This window comes from Lithobates pipiens, unplaced genomic scaffold (assembly GCF_037356315.1).
Source record: "Lithobates pipiens isolate NorthernLeopardFrog02 unplaced genomic scaffold, aLitPip1_a1.2 Scaffold_8, whole genome shotgun sequence".
NCBI classification, from domain to species: domain Eukaryota; kingdom Metazoa; phylum Chordata; class Amphibia; order Anura; family Ranidae; genus Lithobates; species Lithobates pipiens.
Window position 1 is genome coordinate 279,788,429 of NW_027507903.1, and position 15,654 is coordinate 279,804,082.

Below are 15,654 nucleotides of genomic sequence, written 5' to 3' on the forward strand. Positions count from 1 at the left end.
GTTTGTGCATCCGTGTGTGGTCAAGTCCGTTCAGTCGAAAGTACGACGGACTGTCCATCGGATTGTATGACGAACTAAGTACGCCATACAGTCCGCCCTTGTGTACGCGGCATTAGTCTGTAGGGTCCTCAAGACCCACTAACAGGCCAGAATTGAAGTATTACCTATTACCTTGGGGAGATGCAGACTAGAATCCTGCAATCACTGAGCAGCAAATACTAAGACTGGGATGCCAATAAAGTTCATGTACGTGTAAACGCAGGTGTCCCAATACTTTTGACAATATAATATATATATATATATATCTATATATATATATATATATATATATATATATATATATATACACACACACACGCACACACACACACACACACACATTATATACCTGTAGCTGCTTCATTTATATTCTCATTCATTAAACACAACAGTCAACACTGCATAAGTAATGAATTTATTTTGTTCAACATTTTGTACAATTTAATACATTACTAATAAATTATCTTTTGGCCATTCCAGTAGGTTACAGGTTTTTTTTCTTCTTTTTATGAATATCAGGCTTGAGGTTCATGCAAAACGTTGCTCTGCAAAGTGATGCACAGACCCGAAGCCAGGAAAAAAAGTCTATAGAACAACATTATTTACAACAATATGGACAGCACAGCCTCAGTTCAGAGGAAACATGTAACAGCTTCAATGGCTCTTTATTATCTGGAATCACATGATGATCCGTGAACAAAAAAAAGGACAAAATAAAGCAAAGGAACTAAGCTTTTACTGACCAGCAGGAAGACAATACAAAGCCCGGTGGGGCCGAGGTGCAGGCTGTCTCTTTGCTTGTAGCTGGACTGCAATCAATTGTAGAATGCGTCGGAGAACATAAAACGAATATAACAAGCCTTCACTAATATACAGTTATTCCTGTTACAGAGATTACCAGTATTCTGTATCAGTTATTGCGTGTAAATGGGAAACAGATAATATCATGACCAGGCATCTTGGAATTCAGACATTTACAAAATGTGTGTCAAGTGAGAACAATGTGGCACTTAATATGGATGTGTTTTAGCTTTCAGAGTTGTATTTAAAGACCAACCAATGCAGGGTATTGTGTGTTCTGGAATTCTGCCATTCTCAAGTGCTGTGTCAGGTGGTTAGGAATGGTCAGTAAGGCAGTCATTTTTACCACTGGCATGTTCTATAACATCATAAGGCTGGGTACCCTAGTTCTGCCAGTTACATTTTATAAAAGCTTAAAATGGTATTAAACCTAAAAACAGGAACGCAAATCCTATACGTAATTCAATCTATAAATGTAGTGGCTGCATTTGTTTTCTATTTTTTAGGCTTTTCTCCTTTTGCTTTCACCCAGTGATCTGGCCAGTAACACACTTCCTGTTTTAACCCCCCTGGCGATCTGGCTCCGGGTGAAAATTTTGTACCAGTAGCGGTAACCCCGAGCCAGACTCGGGGACCGCATCGCTGAATCCAGGGAGAGTTTACTTACCTTGTCCCCTGGATCCAGCGATGTCCCCCCGCTGTATGAGCGAGCCGTCCTCCGCTCGATCTATCACGGAGCCGAGCTCCGTTCCCTGCGAGCGTTGTGACACACGGGGATGGAGAACGGCGCTAAATTCAAAAAGTGAAACACACACATTATATACAGTATAATGTAATCTTACAGATTACATTGCTGTATGTAATTATTTCACATCCCCTTTGTCCCTAGTGGTCTGCCGAGTGTCCTAATTTTTTTTTTATAAAATAAAAACTGTTCTTTCTGCCTGGAAACTGGAGATTGTCCATAGCAACCAAAACTGTCCCTTTACATCAAAAATGGTTTTAGACCAGCTAGAAAACAGCAATAATAAATTGGAATCACTCGCAGAATTGAGCGACAGCGATTTGTGGGGAGATCCGTCATCAAATACTGAAAAGTAATGACAGTGACAATTCTGCAACTCAGCAAATTTCAGTGTTTTTGATTTGATTACATTATTGAATAATTTTTATTATTGTTATATTATTATTTTGTATAATTATTTATAGTTATTTATTATATTATAATTTATGATTTCATTTTTCAAACTTTATCATACCCGGGATGTCTGCTAGACTCTGGTTTGGACAGATTTGAGTTATTCCTAAGAATTAGAGGAATACAATATAAAACGCCAAAATTCCATGGAAAATAATGGTACCGCTTTCAGCACCTAAAATCAGAAATAATCGTACCGCCAGGGAGGTTAAGGTGGCTCCAATCTATGGAGGAACAAAGGAGCTACCCTGAAGCCCCATACACACTATCAGATTTTCTGCTGATTTTTTCCTTCAGATTTACCAAAACCATGTCCTACAAGGGCCTACCTGATTGCATACAAATTGAAACTCCTAAGGTTTGACATAATTTTATATGGTTTTGGTAAATCTGAAGGAAAAAATCAGCAGAAAATCTGGCTTTAGGCCCCTTCCACACGGGCAGTTATCCACAGATGCTAAACTCACACAATGCTTTCCTATGGCCCCATTCATACACTGACTTTAGCAACGGTTTTGTTACATGGGGTTTTGTGCGGTTAGAAAAAATAAATTTGACTGCGTCCACGACCGATTTAGCACAGCTATCTGCACAAAACCGCAGGTAATCGCAATGTACTATTTCTCCTGCGGATGGCAGGGGTAGCGAGGAAAGAAAAATGACAGGAAGCACATCAGAAATGGCAAGAACACTGCCGCTAAACGCAGCCGCATGTAAACGCAGCTAATCGCAATGTACAAATGTGTACAAGTGATCGCTGTGCTTGGAATTTCAAAATAACAAAACATGCTTTTAACAGTGGCAAAACAGCCACCCGTGTGAAAGGGGCCTTAGCGCTGTCAGCCTGGGGAGAGGGTAGCTGCGCTTGTGCATATTGATGGATCGGACCGGGCTCAGGTAAGAAAAGGGGGGGGGGACTGGGGGAGCTGCAGCACAGAAGGTTTTTCACCGTAATGCAGAAAACAGGAAACGGATGCAGCCACCACATTTAAGAAATGGTAAGTAGCAATACATAAAATTTCAGTTTTTAAGTTTATTATCACTTTAAGGTAAAAAAATAGATGACTATTTTAAGGAAATAAAAGTAATGAAACTAAAAGATGGTTTGAAAAAGACAACTCTGAATAGTTCAGTATATTTTCATTTTACCATCAATAAGGGACAATGATCATTACCTCATTCTGACCGGTTTCATTGTAAAGCTGATGATGAGAAGGATATTGATTCTACCTAAACCCTCCACCTCGAATTTACACAATGCTATCTAAGGCTTACCCTCTGGCCTCTCACATAATGCCTATTATATATATTACCTTTCTGGTCTTTAAAAGGATAAGTGCACATGTGGATGAAAAATAAGCTTTACGTATGTTGTTCCTCACACCCACCTGATTTGATGACTTCAATATCAGGATCTTTAAACATTTCCCAGAAAAGAAAAACAGTTGCAGAGAAAGTGCAGACAAAAAGCATACTTTGTATTTACTTTAGCTGAGCTCATCCTAGATGTTTCCTGCTAGCCAGATGTAAGCTAGACTGGGATGTCTTACTATACAACTCTTTTTACAGAATGCTCAATGCCTCCTACATGAATATGCACAAATAAGGACATTTAAAGTGGAAGTCTAGCCAAATTCTATCTAAGCTTAAACCTGCTCCCAGCCCCATTCTAAGCCTTATACTAACTGCTCTGTAAAGGAACAATGCAAATACTTACCTATTCTGAGGGTGCTCCGGTCTGGTTGCATGATCTCCCCAGTGGTTGGCTTCAGTGTAGAGGAGAGATCGCCAACAACGGCTGCAAAGCCAATGCAGTGACGTCACCCATAGACTTATTATAAGGTAGAGATAGACAACCTTAAAGAGGTGGAGATCTACCTGAACAACGTGGGAAAATTGCAGTACTACCGTGTTGCAATCGTGTGCATTGCATGGCAATCATGGGTTTAAATCAGGTGGTGAGAAGGCAATATATTGCCTCCTCACCACCTGTCAAACATACTCGGATTGCTTTTCAGCAGTGCCTTCTGCACTTGTGAATGAGCCCTTAGTTGCATTCAGCAGAGGCACCCTTAGGGCTTGTTCACACATAAAGTTGGGGGGCCTCATTTACTTGGGTCATGCTTGGCAGGTGCTACACCCACCAACCATGACAGGGTATATAACTCCTGCTGCAGCTACGACACGTGTACACCCCTGGCCATTGCAGCTAAAGTGGGTGCAGGGGTGACAAAAAAGATGTCTTAACTATGGGGTCTTACCACCCCCAAACGGCAAATGTAAATTAACCCTTACTGTTCTGAGCCCCCTATAAGGCTGCTTTTACAATAATGTGCTGCCGTTTACCTGCACCACGGGTGCAGCTCAATACATATGTTTCAGTGTGAAAGCAACCCTATACTATTATGCCCAGCGTATTGCTTCACACTGACCTGCTGCTGGCACCACTCTGGAGATCACTAGCTGGGATAAGCAGGTCATCAAGCCCAGACCATTTTATACCAGTCACTTGTTCACAATCTACTGGTTGCTGACCCCTGCTATAAGGGATCCATTGTTGGCTGTCCCTCCGCTACACTGAAGCCGGCGATGGGAGCCAATCATGTGACCAGACTGAAGTACCACCAGAATAGGTAAGTATAGATATTTTTCCTTTACAGTGTACTTAGCAGGCTTAGAATGGGGGTAAGGGCAGGTTAAAACTTGTAGTATTTGACTGGACTTCCACTTTAAATGATGAGGACCTTTGATGACCATTCACAAATGAGAAAAATTTAAAATGTAAAATATCTATTTGAAAACATGTTTAAGCTTCCGGGTATATTTAAGGATCCCATTTTTTTTTTGAAAGTGCACTTGTTTTACAAAGTTATAGTGCTAACTACATCCCTGCCCCTTGAGTTTTATGTAGGAAATGCTATACCACCTACATGGTCTTACTCAAATTTATACAACTATTACTATAACCCACCCTTGGCAGTTTTCTGACCCTTTAGAGCTTTACATAGTGACTACTATGACTCTCCTCTTGAAGTTTCAAGTTTCATGTAGTCAATATTGTAATTTCTCTTGAAATTTTACATAATACTATGCCATTCCTTTCTTCTTGAATGCTATTTATCTAAGCCTAAGTCTAACCTGCTGAAAATGTACATTGCTCCTTCTATGCCTATTTCCCACAGATTCGCATAGTGCCTATTTTCCTCCAGCTTCTGGAGATTTACTTTACTAATATTATACCTAGCTTCTAGAATTTTACATTGCTATAATAACAATCCTTTCTTAGAATCCTAAAACTCTAACAAAGATGTAAAATAACTGGCACCAAAATAAGTTTATGGGGCTAAAGCTCTGTTCTTATATGCAGCACCTGAATACAAATTGCACTTAATAAATGCCAATTTTTGCATAATTTCTATGTTTAAATACAATGAGCAAATTCAAAATTAACTGAGAGCACATCTTGGAGAAAGGACATATTACTCTATAAATACACCAAAAGAAGCCTTGATCACGGTTTACAGAACAAGGCTAGAATTCTCTACCAATACTGAATTTGATCAAATGATCCATATTGTTCACTGCATTATCTACATGTCCATTATTTAATCTGTAAACAAAAAGAGGTATCACTACATATTACATTTGCATCGTTTGCATTTTATATGTATTTGCAATAAATACCAATAAAAATGGACGTATTGGAAATGTCTTTTTAGACCTACATACTTTAAACTCAAAAACATGTATACCTGATTATAAACATATAAACCAAGCATGAATTTATAAACTTCACAAAATAAATTACTGACATAAAAGCACAAAATCCAAAAGGTCAGCGTTAATAATGCCATGTAATTACTTGTTTGCTATTAAAAATAAAACAATCTATTCATTCTGTATAAGAGGCGAAACTCATGAGTTTTAGCTTTTGAAAATGGTAATGTAAATCCAATGACAATAGCAAATTACGAAATGGATCAGCATGGGTTTGAAATTTGTTAATATTTGGCTCTGAAAATATGTACATATGTACATATATATGTATATACACACACATACAAATATATTATATATAGATATACACAGATATATCTATATGTTTTTAAAGACAAACAATAGACTTAATCAGATCAAGAGACATAGTTTAAATAACTATAAATAATTTATAGACAATTTACATAGAGCATGAAGGCGCCACGGAACTTGAGAACAGCATAGTAGTAGTTTGCGTGTCTTCAGACTAGCTTAGATTCCTCTTACTCTAAAGAGAGCAGTCTTTCTTTATGAAGAAATTTAAATTATTTTGTGTGCACTGCTCGCAGTACAAATAAATCACTATCATCCCTCCCACCCTAAACCTTCAGCCTGCCATGAATTTACAAAATGACCCTCTATTCACGCTGTAAGAAAATCCTTTGCTAGACATGGATGGACTTTCATTCTAGTTTTAGATAGGCTGGAGTTGAGTAGTTGAACATTAAGTAATCCAGTTTGTAGACCTCATACAGTTGAGTTTGGTGCTCTGAGCTGATGTTTTGGAAAAATTCCGCCGTCATTTCATCAGTAGTTCTGGTAGACTTGGCAAAGGTGGGAAATTTCAGATAGTTACCCACTCCTGCCAGTTGCAACACATAATTAGAATCTTCTTCTAAGGTTTCGTATTTTCCTATGAGATCATAATGGATATGACATGGGTGGCAGAGAGAAAAGACTGTTTGCCAGTGCTCATTAAAGGGCTCTTCTTTTTGGGTGTGTGGATCAATAAGATAAGCAACAAACTCCTCAAATTTGACATCTCTGCCATTAAGGAGTGCTTCCTGGGTGGCATTTTTACGCTGCCGCCTTATTATTTTGGTGCCATAGCGTTTGTGGAAGGACGTGTTGTATTTTTGGGTAAATTTATTTCTGTAGGCTGAAACCAATCTCTCAAAAGGTTCACGAACAAATAGGAACTTCATGAAATGTTTCAAGCGATGGTTGATCTCTGGAATGCTATACTGGTTAAGGGTTTTAAGGTTGGAGGAGACATGAGCCACATTTGCTGGTATTTCCATTGGATCACTGTATTTACCTCTTCCTGTAAGGACCATCATTACCCTTTTCCAGTTGGTACACGCCACTTTTGGCACATAGCAGTAAATAAGCTCATGGTATTCATCAACCACCAAGTGTTTCAGGTCATTGGGAGTTAGTACACGTCGTTTCCTGCTTAACACATTATTGGCCCGACACACATCTGTGACCTGATCCCGTCTTATCTGGTGCAAAACAGCATTGCTGGAGAGTTCCACCTTCATAAAGAGAACAGAAGCAAGATTAGATACATATTAAAGACCAAAATATATACATAAAATCACAAATTACATTCCTGTTTAGCAAAACCACTCCTCCATTCCACATTTGAGATGTGGCTCATGTGCTTTCTTCAATGGCAGAACTACTGAACTAGTTGCACTAAAGTGTCACACATTTTCTACATAAACTAAAGAAAAAATCCCTTTAATAACTTTATAAACTGCATTCAATGCTGGTATCATTGTTCAAATTTTCCTGCGTGATATTTGCTTTAAACCTGAGCTACAAATTAAAAAAGGTCATATTTTCTTCATGGTTTAAACAGCTCATTTTATTTAAAGTTATATACTTAATTTTCACTGCTTGGCGAAAAGACTTTACACTATTTCAAACAGATGCATTTGTAGAGTGGAACATGTCCCTAGAATTACAATGACATTTTTTAGTTAAAAATTACTCTCAATCAAATACAGAGGGTGCTACAGAAAATGCACCCACGCCAAACAGAAGTCTTCCTTTACTTTGCACAAGACCATTGCACCTAATTGGCTCATTAACATCTCCTAATTTTATCTCTTATAAAAATAAAACACTGTGCATAGAGACCCTATATTTAAATTAAAGTAGAAACCCAGTCACATATTAAAAACACCATTTAGTCCTGTTGTATTTTTACTGTACGTTCTTGTGTTGATGGCATCAGTATGAGATGCTTCTGAAGTCATTCAGAATTCATTGACAGGTGCAGCTGACCGCCTCCTGATCTGCATTTGTTCTGTGTCAAGCACATTTTGCATTCTCATAGATTTGTAAAGAAATGTGAAACCTATTTAAAGATGAAGTAAACCCTGATGAGTTTACTTCCTCTTTCATTCCCTGCAAAGGCAAAGCATAATGGACTACTATGCATCGCATAGTAGTCCATTATGTGTCACCGCTGTCCCCTGTAGTCCGGCGCATCCATCTTCTCGGTGGGGTCTCGCTGCTCCGCCGCTGTCATTCAGCGAAGCCGCGATGACGTCACTCCCGTGCATGCGCACGGCAGCCGACACGCGCGGCATTTTCATAGTTTGACGGTGCCGTGCTCAGTGTGCCTGCGCGCTGCTGTCTACGGCGCATGCGCCGTAGACAGCAGTGCCTGTCTTCGGGCAAATATCTCCTAAACCGTATAGGTTTAGGAGATATTTCTTGGACCTACAGGTAAGCCTTAATCTAGGCTTACCTGTAGGTCAAAGTGTGTTGTAAGGGTTTAAAACCACTTTAAAGTGAACAAAAGCCTAAGCCATTTTGGGCCTGCTTCCCTTGTGGGTCACGGGAGTGCGCTTATATTCACACTCCTGAGACCCAGAATCAGCCAACAGTGGGCTAAAGTCTGCTATCTAAAAAACAACAAAGAGAGGGCGCACCAACCTAGTGCATTATCATTACACAATTTATTAAATAAATAAAACAAGAGATATACTCACAAACGCATGACATTAGCATGCGTATCATGAAATGCAAATGAGACTGCCTCCAGGTCCACAGCACTCAACTGATGACATGAGAAGGCCCTTTAGTGTCCACAATGGCTTACTAATTTCGAGAGACAAGCTCTCTTCCTTGGAGCCAAAAATATTGATGATGGAACGCCAGCTTATATATCATACCACACTGTGATGATCACTTGTTTTATTTATTCAATAAATTATGTAATGGTAATGTGCTAGGTCCGTGCACCCTTTCTTTGGTGTTTTTTAGAAAGGAGACTCACAGTTCAGAGGGGGCAGCAAGACACATTTGTGCTATACTCCTAAATCAGATAAGTAGAGAGTCCATGAAGCCCTAAAACATCACACTTAAGCACAGGAGGTTATTCTTTGGATTATGAAGTCTGCTACCAGTTGACATCACAGAGCCACTCCAGGCTCTGGAGAAATCCCAACCATATTGTCCGTGTCCACCCAGTTGCCTGTGGCTGAGAACAGAAGCCAGTTTTGCCAGCCCTTTCTTCAGCCTGCTCCATTGAGCATTGGAGTGGCAGAGTAGAGAGCGGTGGTTGGCAGTTACTGCTCTCTGCTCCAAAAACACCAAGAACTGAGCCGCCATGTGATGTGGGACTGATGCTGTAGCATTGAGATGAGTATATGTTTGTTTTTTATAAACCTGATACATTTTTAAATAATGCTAGTATAGCTGTCTGAAATCTGTTTTTATATCATAATATAGTAACACACTCCTCTGTACAGTAGTAATCAGAGTGCAAAGTTGTGTACTGTGAGCTAATCAGGTTCACTTGCATTGGACAAACCTACCAAATTAGGACATATTTGGGTAACGGAGGCAGGAGAGAGAGGTGTTTGGGCACCTTACAAGAGGAGGAAGGAAAAACAAGTAGGACATCCACATTCTAATGATGGGCATATGCTGTTATAGATAATCTCTGACACATGCCAGTTTCAGGAAGCTTAAAAGAAACCCTTTACTGAGAGAAATTTAGAGGTTACCATTTCTTGCTGAGCATGTAGCCAGTATAAAACAAAGTCTAAGCTCCTGATCTGCATACTTATTCTGGGTCAGTAACCTAAAAGTACTGAACCCTTTGGTTTAACCTAAGAGCCAGCTTTGTAAGGAAGGAGTTCAGCAATGCCAGCTTACCTTTTCTCATGAAAATGAAATAAAATGGATAACTAACATTGCAAGAGAGAGAGAAGTAAAACTATTTGCAAATGTTGTGCTAGCACTGAGAAATACATAGTTGGCACACAATGGGGGCACATTGTTCTGAGGCTGGGCATGACAGGTGGCTCCAGATTTTGGAGCCACACTTGCAGTCTAATTGACATTCATCAACCTCTCAGCCTAGATATTTTTAACTGTCAGAATTGTTACCCACAGGTAAATCTCCATAAAAAGCCTCAGGGTCCTTTCTTCTGGCTATTTGGACACAGCAGGGCCATATAAACTCACTACACATGTCTACTTCTCTCACAGAAAAAATGGACATGAATGAATATAACAGCAACTTTCAATTAACAGTTTTCTTCTGCTCCAGCTGCTTGATATAATTACATGTGGAAGGAGGAAGAGGTGATGTCACAATTATTATACTGAAACCCATTAATAAATTAATGAAGTGGATATTGGCATATAGTTAATATGTTGTAATATAGAAAAGGAATACAGACTCTGCATTGCACAGTAGGGGACAAGAATGATAACACTTCAATGTGCTATACACACTAGAATCGAATGTTGTACTGCACACACCATAACACAGTTGCTGCCAAACATTTTGGGTCTTCTCTACTGCTTTTTGGACACTTATGTACATATTAGATGTACAAGTAAAAGAAAAAACACAAATCTTTTAGTAAAACACCTATTCATACTTATAAATTGCAGTAATGCATGTGTTACCTAATTGGACACCACTCTAGAGCAGTGTTTCTCAACTCCAGTCCTCAAGGTGCCCCAACAGGTCATGTTTTCAGGATTTCTCTCAGATGAAACAGCTGTGGTAATTACTAAGGCAGTGAAACTGATCAAATCACCTGTGCAAAATAATGGGAATCCTGAAAACATGCCCTGTTGGGGCGCCTTGAGGACTGGAGTTGAGAAACACTGCTCTAGAGGCATCAGAGTTGTATAAAATAGATAAAACCTGGCATCCCCTGGTTCCTATATACTGCAGCAATAGAAAACACATTATAGAGATGCCAGAATTTATAAAACCCCTTCCTTTATCTTACCAGAGAGCAGCCATGCCTGACAACGACAGACACCGCTCTCAGCATATTTGTACATATTTATTGTAGGCCCTATCAACTTAAAAAAAATGAAATACAAGAACAAACCATTCAAAATATTGAGTAAAATGCTTAAATCAATAGCCCTAGAAAACAAAAAGCACTGATCGAACAGTCGATTAATAAAAAGAAAAAAAACAATGCTATTAATATGCCATTCTACTTTGGCTCATTCTTTAGGCAGTGGCATAAATCAGCATTTTAATTAAAGGGGTTGTCAGAAAGAAATATGGCAGTCGCAAAGAAAGCTGTCTGTCTTGCAAGTATTTGTTGTACAGACTGGTAGAGGTCAAAATTATCACTCAAGCTATTCACTTTGAACTTGAAAGTCAGCCAGAGCTACAGTGAAAATGTGCCAGACCAGAAACATCTTGGAGGTACAAGCTGCAGCATATAGAGATGAGAGCATTTCACATTTAGACTATGCAGCTCAGGTGGAGAACAAGCTCCGTGAAAAATATACATCATCCAGAACACTTTTGGCACATCCTGAAATCAGACTAACTACATTGGACTGACAATTCATCAAATTATGTCTCTGCTGGGTTTTCCAGTACGTGTCCTTCTCATTGACTTTTTGGATCATTTGAATTAAATGTTTAAAGGAAATGTATAGTCTTAGCAATTTATTTTGGATCGAAGATATCAGCTTGATTTAAATGATCACTTATGTTAAAGTATTAAGAGCAACGTTTTTATGTGAACTTTGTAACTGTTACAACTCATTACATATGCATCCTTCTTTTCAGTGCTACACAGTGATTGAGCTTTACTGCTCTTTCTTACAATTCAAGTCTACGAGTTATCTGACTTAGGTAGCTCATACATGATTCATTTGCACTGTGCTATTGTATTCTGACAGTGGGGAGAGTTCCCCACCACCAGAAAGCAATCATTAACAATAGTTGAAGACACAGGCTGCCAAATTTTGATTATTTTTTAACTCACAGGGTTACTTTGAGTGAGGACTAAGAGCAATTATAGTGGTTAATATACTATGCCTTTAAATGCAGAACTGCTAACCTCTAAATTTCACACAATTAAAAAAAAATTAAGGGCTGGCATATAAAATGTCTCATCTATGTAGCTAATACTTGAATGTGGAAGACATCGTTTATTGCCTGAATGCAATAACTGTAAATGATACAACAGCTGCATTCCCATAACTTGTCAAAGTGGGTTGTAAACAGTCCAATATCAAGCATAACCAAAAAAGTAGTGCAAGGCACAATAAGGATGCACAAAGCATATTAACGCATGGGAAGCAATCCTATACTATCATTAGCTCATCTAACTGAAGTAAACATTTGTACATCATCCCTGCCCCAAATAGGTCTGCATGTGATTTCAACAACAGTGTGTTTGATCAGTGTCAACAAAATTCTTCAATCATATTGTTAAAGAAGAGAAAACAGTTTTTTAAATCAAACAATGCATCAGAAAGAAAATGGTCGAACCCAAAAAAACATTGGCCACAGCAGGACCAAACAAAGGAAACCTTTTCACTGCATCTGTTAAATATAACTTAAAATGTTCTTCCAAAGTCTGTTCAATATGACGACAGCCCATAGGACTATTAGACTAACAGAAACAGTGAATTGCTAAACCATGTTTCAGCAGCAATGTTGCAGTACCAGTAAAGAAAGAGAAAAGAATGTGAAATCAAGGGATACCTTTCAGTATGAAAAGCCCTTGCAAAAAAACTGGCCTTTGTACCTGTGCTGGTGTTTAAATAGAGCCCTCTCTTCAGGGAAAGACCATGGATTCTAGGCCTTAAAAGAGCCTCTCTCAATCCTTTTATAACAAAGGAAACTTATAAATACCTTTTAGGCCCCTGGGAACCCCAAATAATATTCACTACAATTCACAGTACAATAATACGTTTAGATTTAAAATACAAGAATAGTGAATATGGCACCCTCTCTTCATGACTTCATTATATTTCAGCAATAATATTTAAAACTAAAAACAGACACTAAAAACTGTATGTTCTCCTAGTGGTCAGTGGAAAAGTGCTCCCTTACACTGGTAGTCAGTGGAGAAAGGCATCTTGGATTAGTGGTCAGTGGCAGAAGAACCACCTTGCATTGGAGGTCATTGGGAAAAGAGCCCCCTTACTCCAATGGTCAGTGAGAAAAGGTCACCATTATAATAGAAGTCAGTGAAAAGATGGCTTCTTACATTGGTGGTCATTGGGGGAGGCCCCCCTTATACTGCAGGGTCCCATTACACTGGGTACACTAGTAGCCTGTGGCAAGAATTTTCCTTAATTTGGTGGTCAGTGAGAAGATTGCTCCCTTACAGATAGCTAAAAGATTATTTAGGTCAATGGCAGTAATTGAGCATTGCTCAAGGAACCTTCAGCAACCTTTGGAGAACACCTAGGGGTCTGCAGAACCCTGGTTGAGAAAGCCTGGCCTGAACTCTATATAAGACCACAACTCCTATACATATTGAATTTAATCCCTGCCCCGCAAATCCATATCACATTCACTGAGTAGTAGAAGATGAAGGATGGGGGAATAGCTTAGTGTCAGAAGAGGACAGATCTTAACCTCAGGCTTATATGGGCTCCTGCTGGCACCACAAGCTGCCTGAACTTCAGCACTGCTGTCACCTTAGGCACTATGTAGGCCAGATAAGGTCTACTTTAGTAACACTGTGTTGACAGCAGAGATATTCCATCAGAAGGAAACAATGGGATACTATTATTAGCATATGAGGTGTTAATGCACCTAGGACTTGAAATATATAATGACATTGACAACTGAAATCTATGAAGATATAAAACAAACACCCAAATATAAATACCTTGTGTTCTGCACTAAAGCCCCCTTTATACAGGCATGATTGCTTTATACCTGTGGTTAATCAGTGAGACAGGATCCACTGAACTGAAAACCCAATTGACATGCAAGTCAATTGAAGCAATTAATGGTCACTCAGCAGGGACTTGCTTCCTGTGAATTTTAATGCTTTTTGCTTTCTAGACTTTAAACGCTTCAAACAAGAAGCTAAAGTTTTGTAGGATGAATCACTTACATCCAAAGCATAATTTTTTATTACATGAACACACATTTCTTTTCTGCCATATCTACCTTCAGAGGTAGAACAAGGACAGCAGAGGTAGGACACAGTAACCGGGACTTTTGCCTTTGGGCAGGCTGAGCTGATATCACAATTTAAGAATATGTGTCTGATTTATGAACAGCACACACATCTCATAGCAGCTGGGAGAAGAAATTTAAATTAGTCCAAAAAGGCAGAATTTTATTATAATTTAATGTTATGTTTTACCTACATAACACTGGAATGAGAGAAAAATGAAAAAACAGTAATAAAGCCTAAGGCCCCTTTCACAATTGTGCGACTTGTCCTGTGACTTTGGACTGCAAAGTTGCATGATAAGTTGTTCCCCATGATTTCCAATGATAACCATTCATATATGTGCGACTTCAAGTCGTGCAAATTTCAAAATAGTCCCAGTACTACTTTGGTCCGCCTTAATGCGAGTTGAGGTCCATATACCTCAAGTTTGCACAGGCATTCCTGCAAAATCACAACAAAATCGCGGCAAAATCGCAACTTTGAAGTCATGGTAGTGTGAAAGGGGCCTGACTTCTCAAGTTATTTAAAATCAAGCATAAATAAAGCATTTATTCTGAAGAAGATAGGTGGAATTTCATATAAAAGCCCAATTACAGTCAAAGCTTAATTGTTTGTCAGAGTTGGGAGAGGAGTAAAAACTCAGATTTTAGCTGCTGTAATTGAGCCAATTGGAGTAATTTTACCTTTCTCCCTGTGTGATCACCAGCATGGAAAGTGAAGGACTTCATTGGAGTGACAACAAAGAATGCAATAGAAGCCCTTAAAGAGTAACTTTACGTCCTCCCTTATCCACCCCCCAGCTGTTTTTTTCCCCATTCTTCTTACATGTTTTGCTGGGTTCTCTTCAGAAAACATACTCACCTGCCCAGTAAAACAACTGTTGATCTGCCATTCTGCTACCATATTGGGAGCTGGCCATCCAATTTGAGTTCAGGCAGCTGGCCTCCAACAATTCGCCTCCAGCTTCACCCTCAGGCCATTCTGTGTATGTGCTCCAGCAACCTCCCAGGATATAGGATGGAGATATTGCAGGGCATATCATTCTCATCTAGGTGAGAATGACAGAGGCACTCTAAATAGAATGGGTAAAAGTTTGTTTTTTGCATCCATATTAGGAGATTTCCCTTACTACCTGTATGATTCCCAGGACAAGAGGTGAGGGAAAATCTTCAAAACCAGGATGTGGACAGCAAAAAAAACTTGACAGCAGTCATTTGAGGGCTTGATTGATCAGTTAAGTGCTGACCTAAAGAGGACCTTCAGTGTACACCCCCTCCACCCCATTTTGTTTTTGCCCCTGCTTACCACATGTTCTAGGCAGAGTTTGGATACTCCCCCAGCTACCAGATCCAACGTTATATTGCTGACATCCTTCTGTCAGCAGACACTGCTGGGTCCCATGCCACCATCTTACTTGTCACA

The 15,654-nt window shown here is 39.2% G+C and overlaps 1 protein-coding gene across 2 annotated transcripts in view; it reads right to left on the reverse strand.

Annotated features, from left to right (window-relative positions):
• Window positions 1–438: 438 nt before the first annotated feature.
• The window catches only part of CHST11 (carbohydrate sulfotransferase 11), a 240,785-nt gene continuing 225,569 nt past the window's right edge, over window positions 439–15,654 (reverse strand). For both annotated transcript variants that reach the window (XM_077472110.1, XM_077472109.1), the window contains exon 3: window positions 439–7,332. In XM_077472110.1, the coding sequence (XP_077328236.1) occupies window positions 6,478–7,332 (855 nt within the window). In that variant the 3' untranslated portion in view covers window positions 439–6,477. The remainder of the gene's footprint in view (window positions 7,333–15,654) is intronic.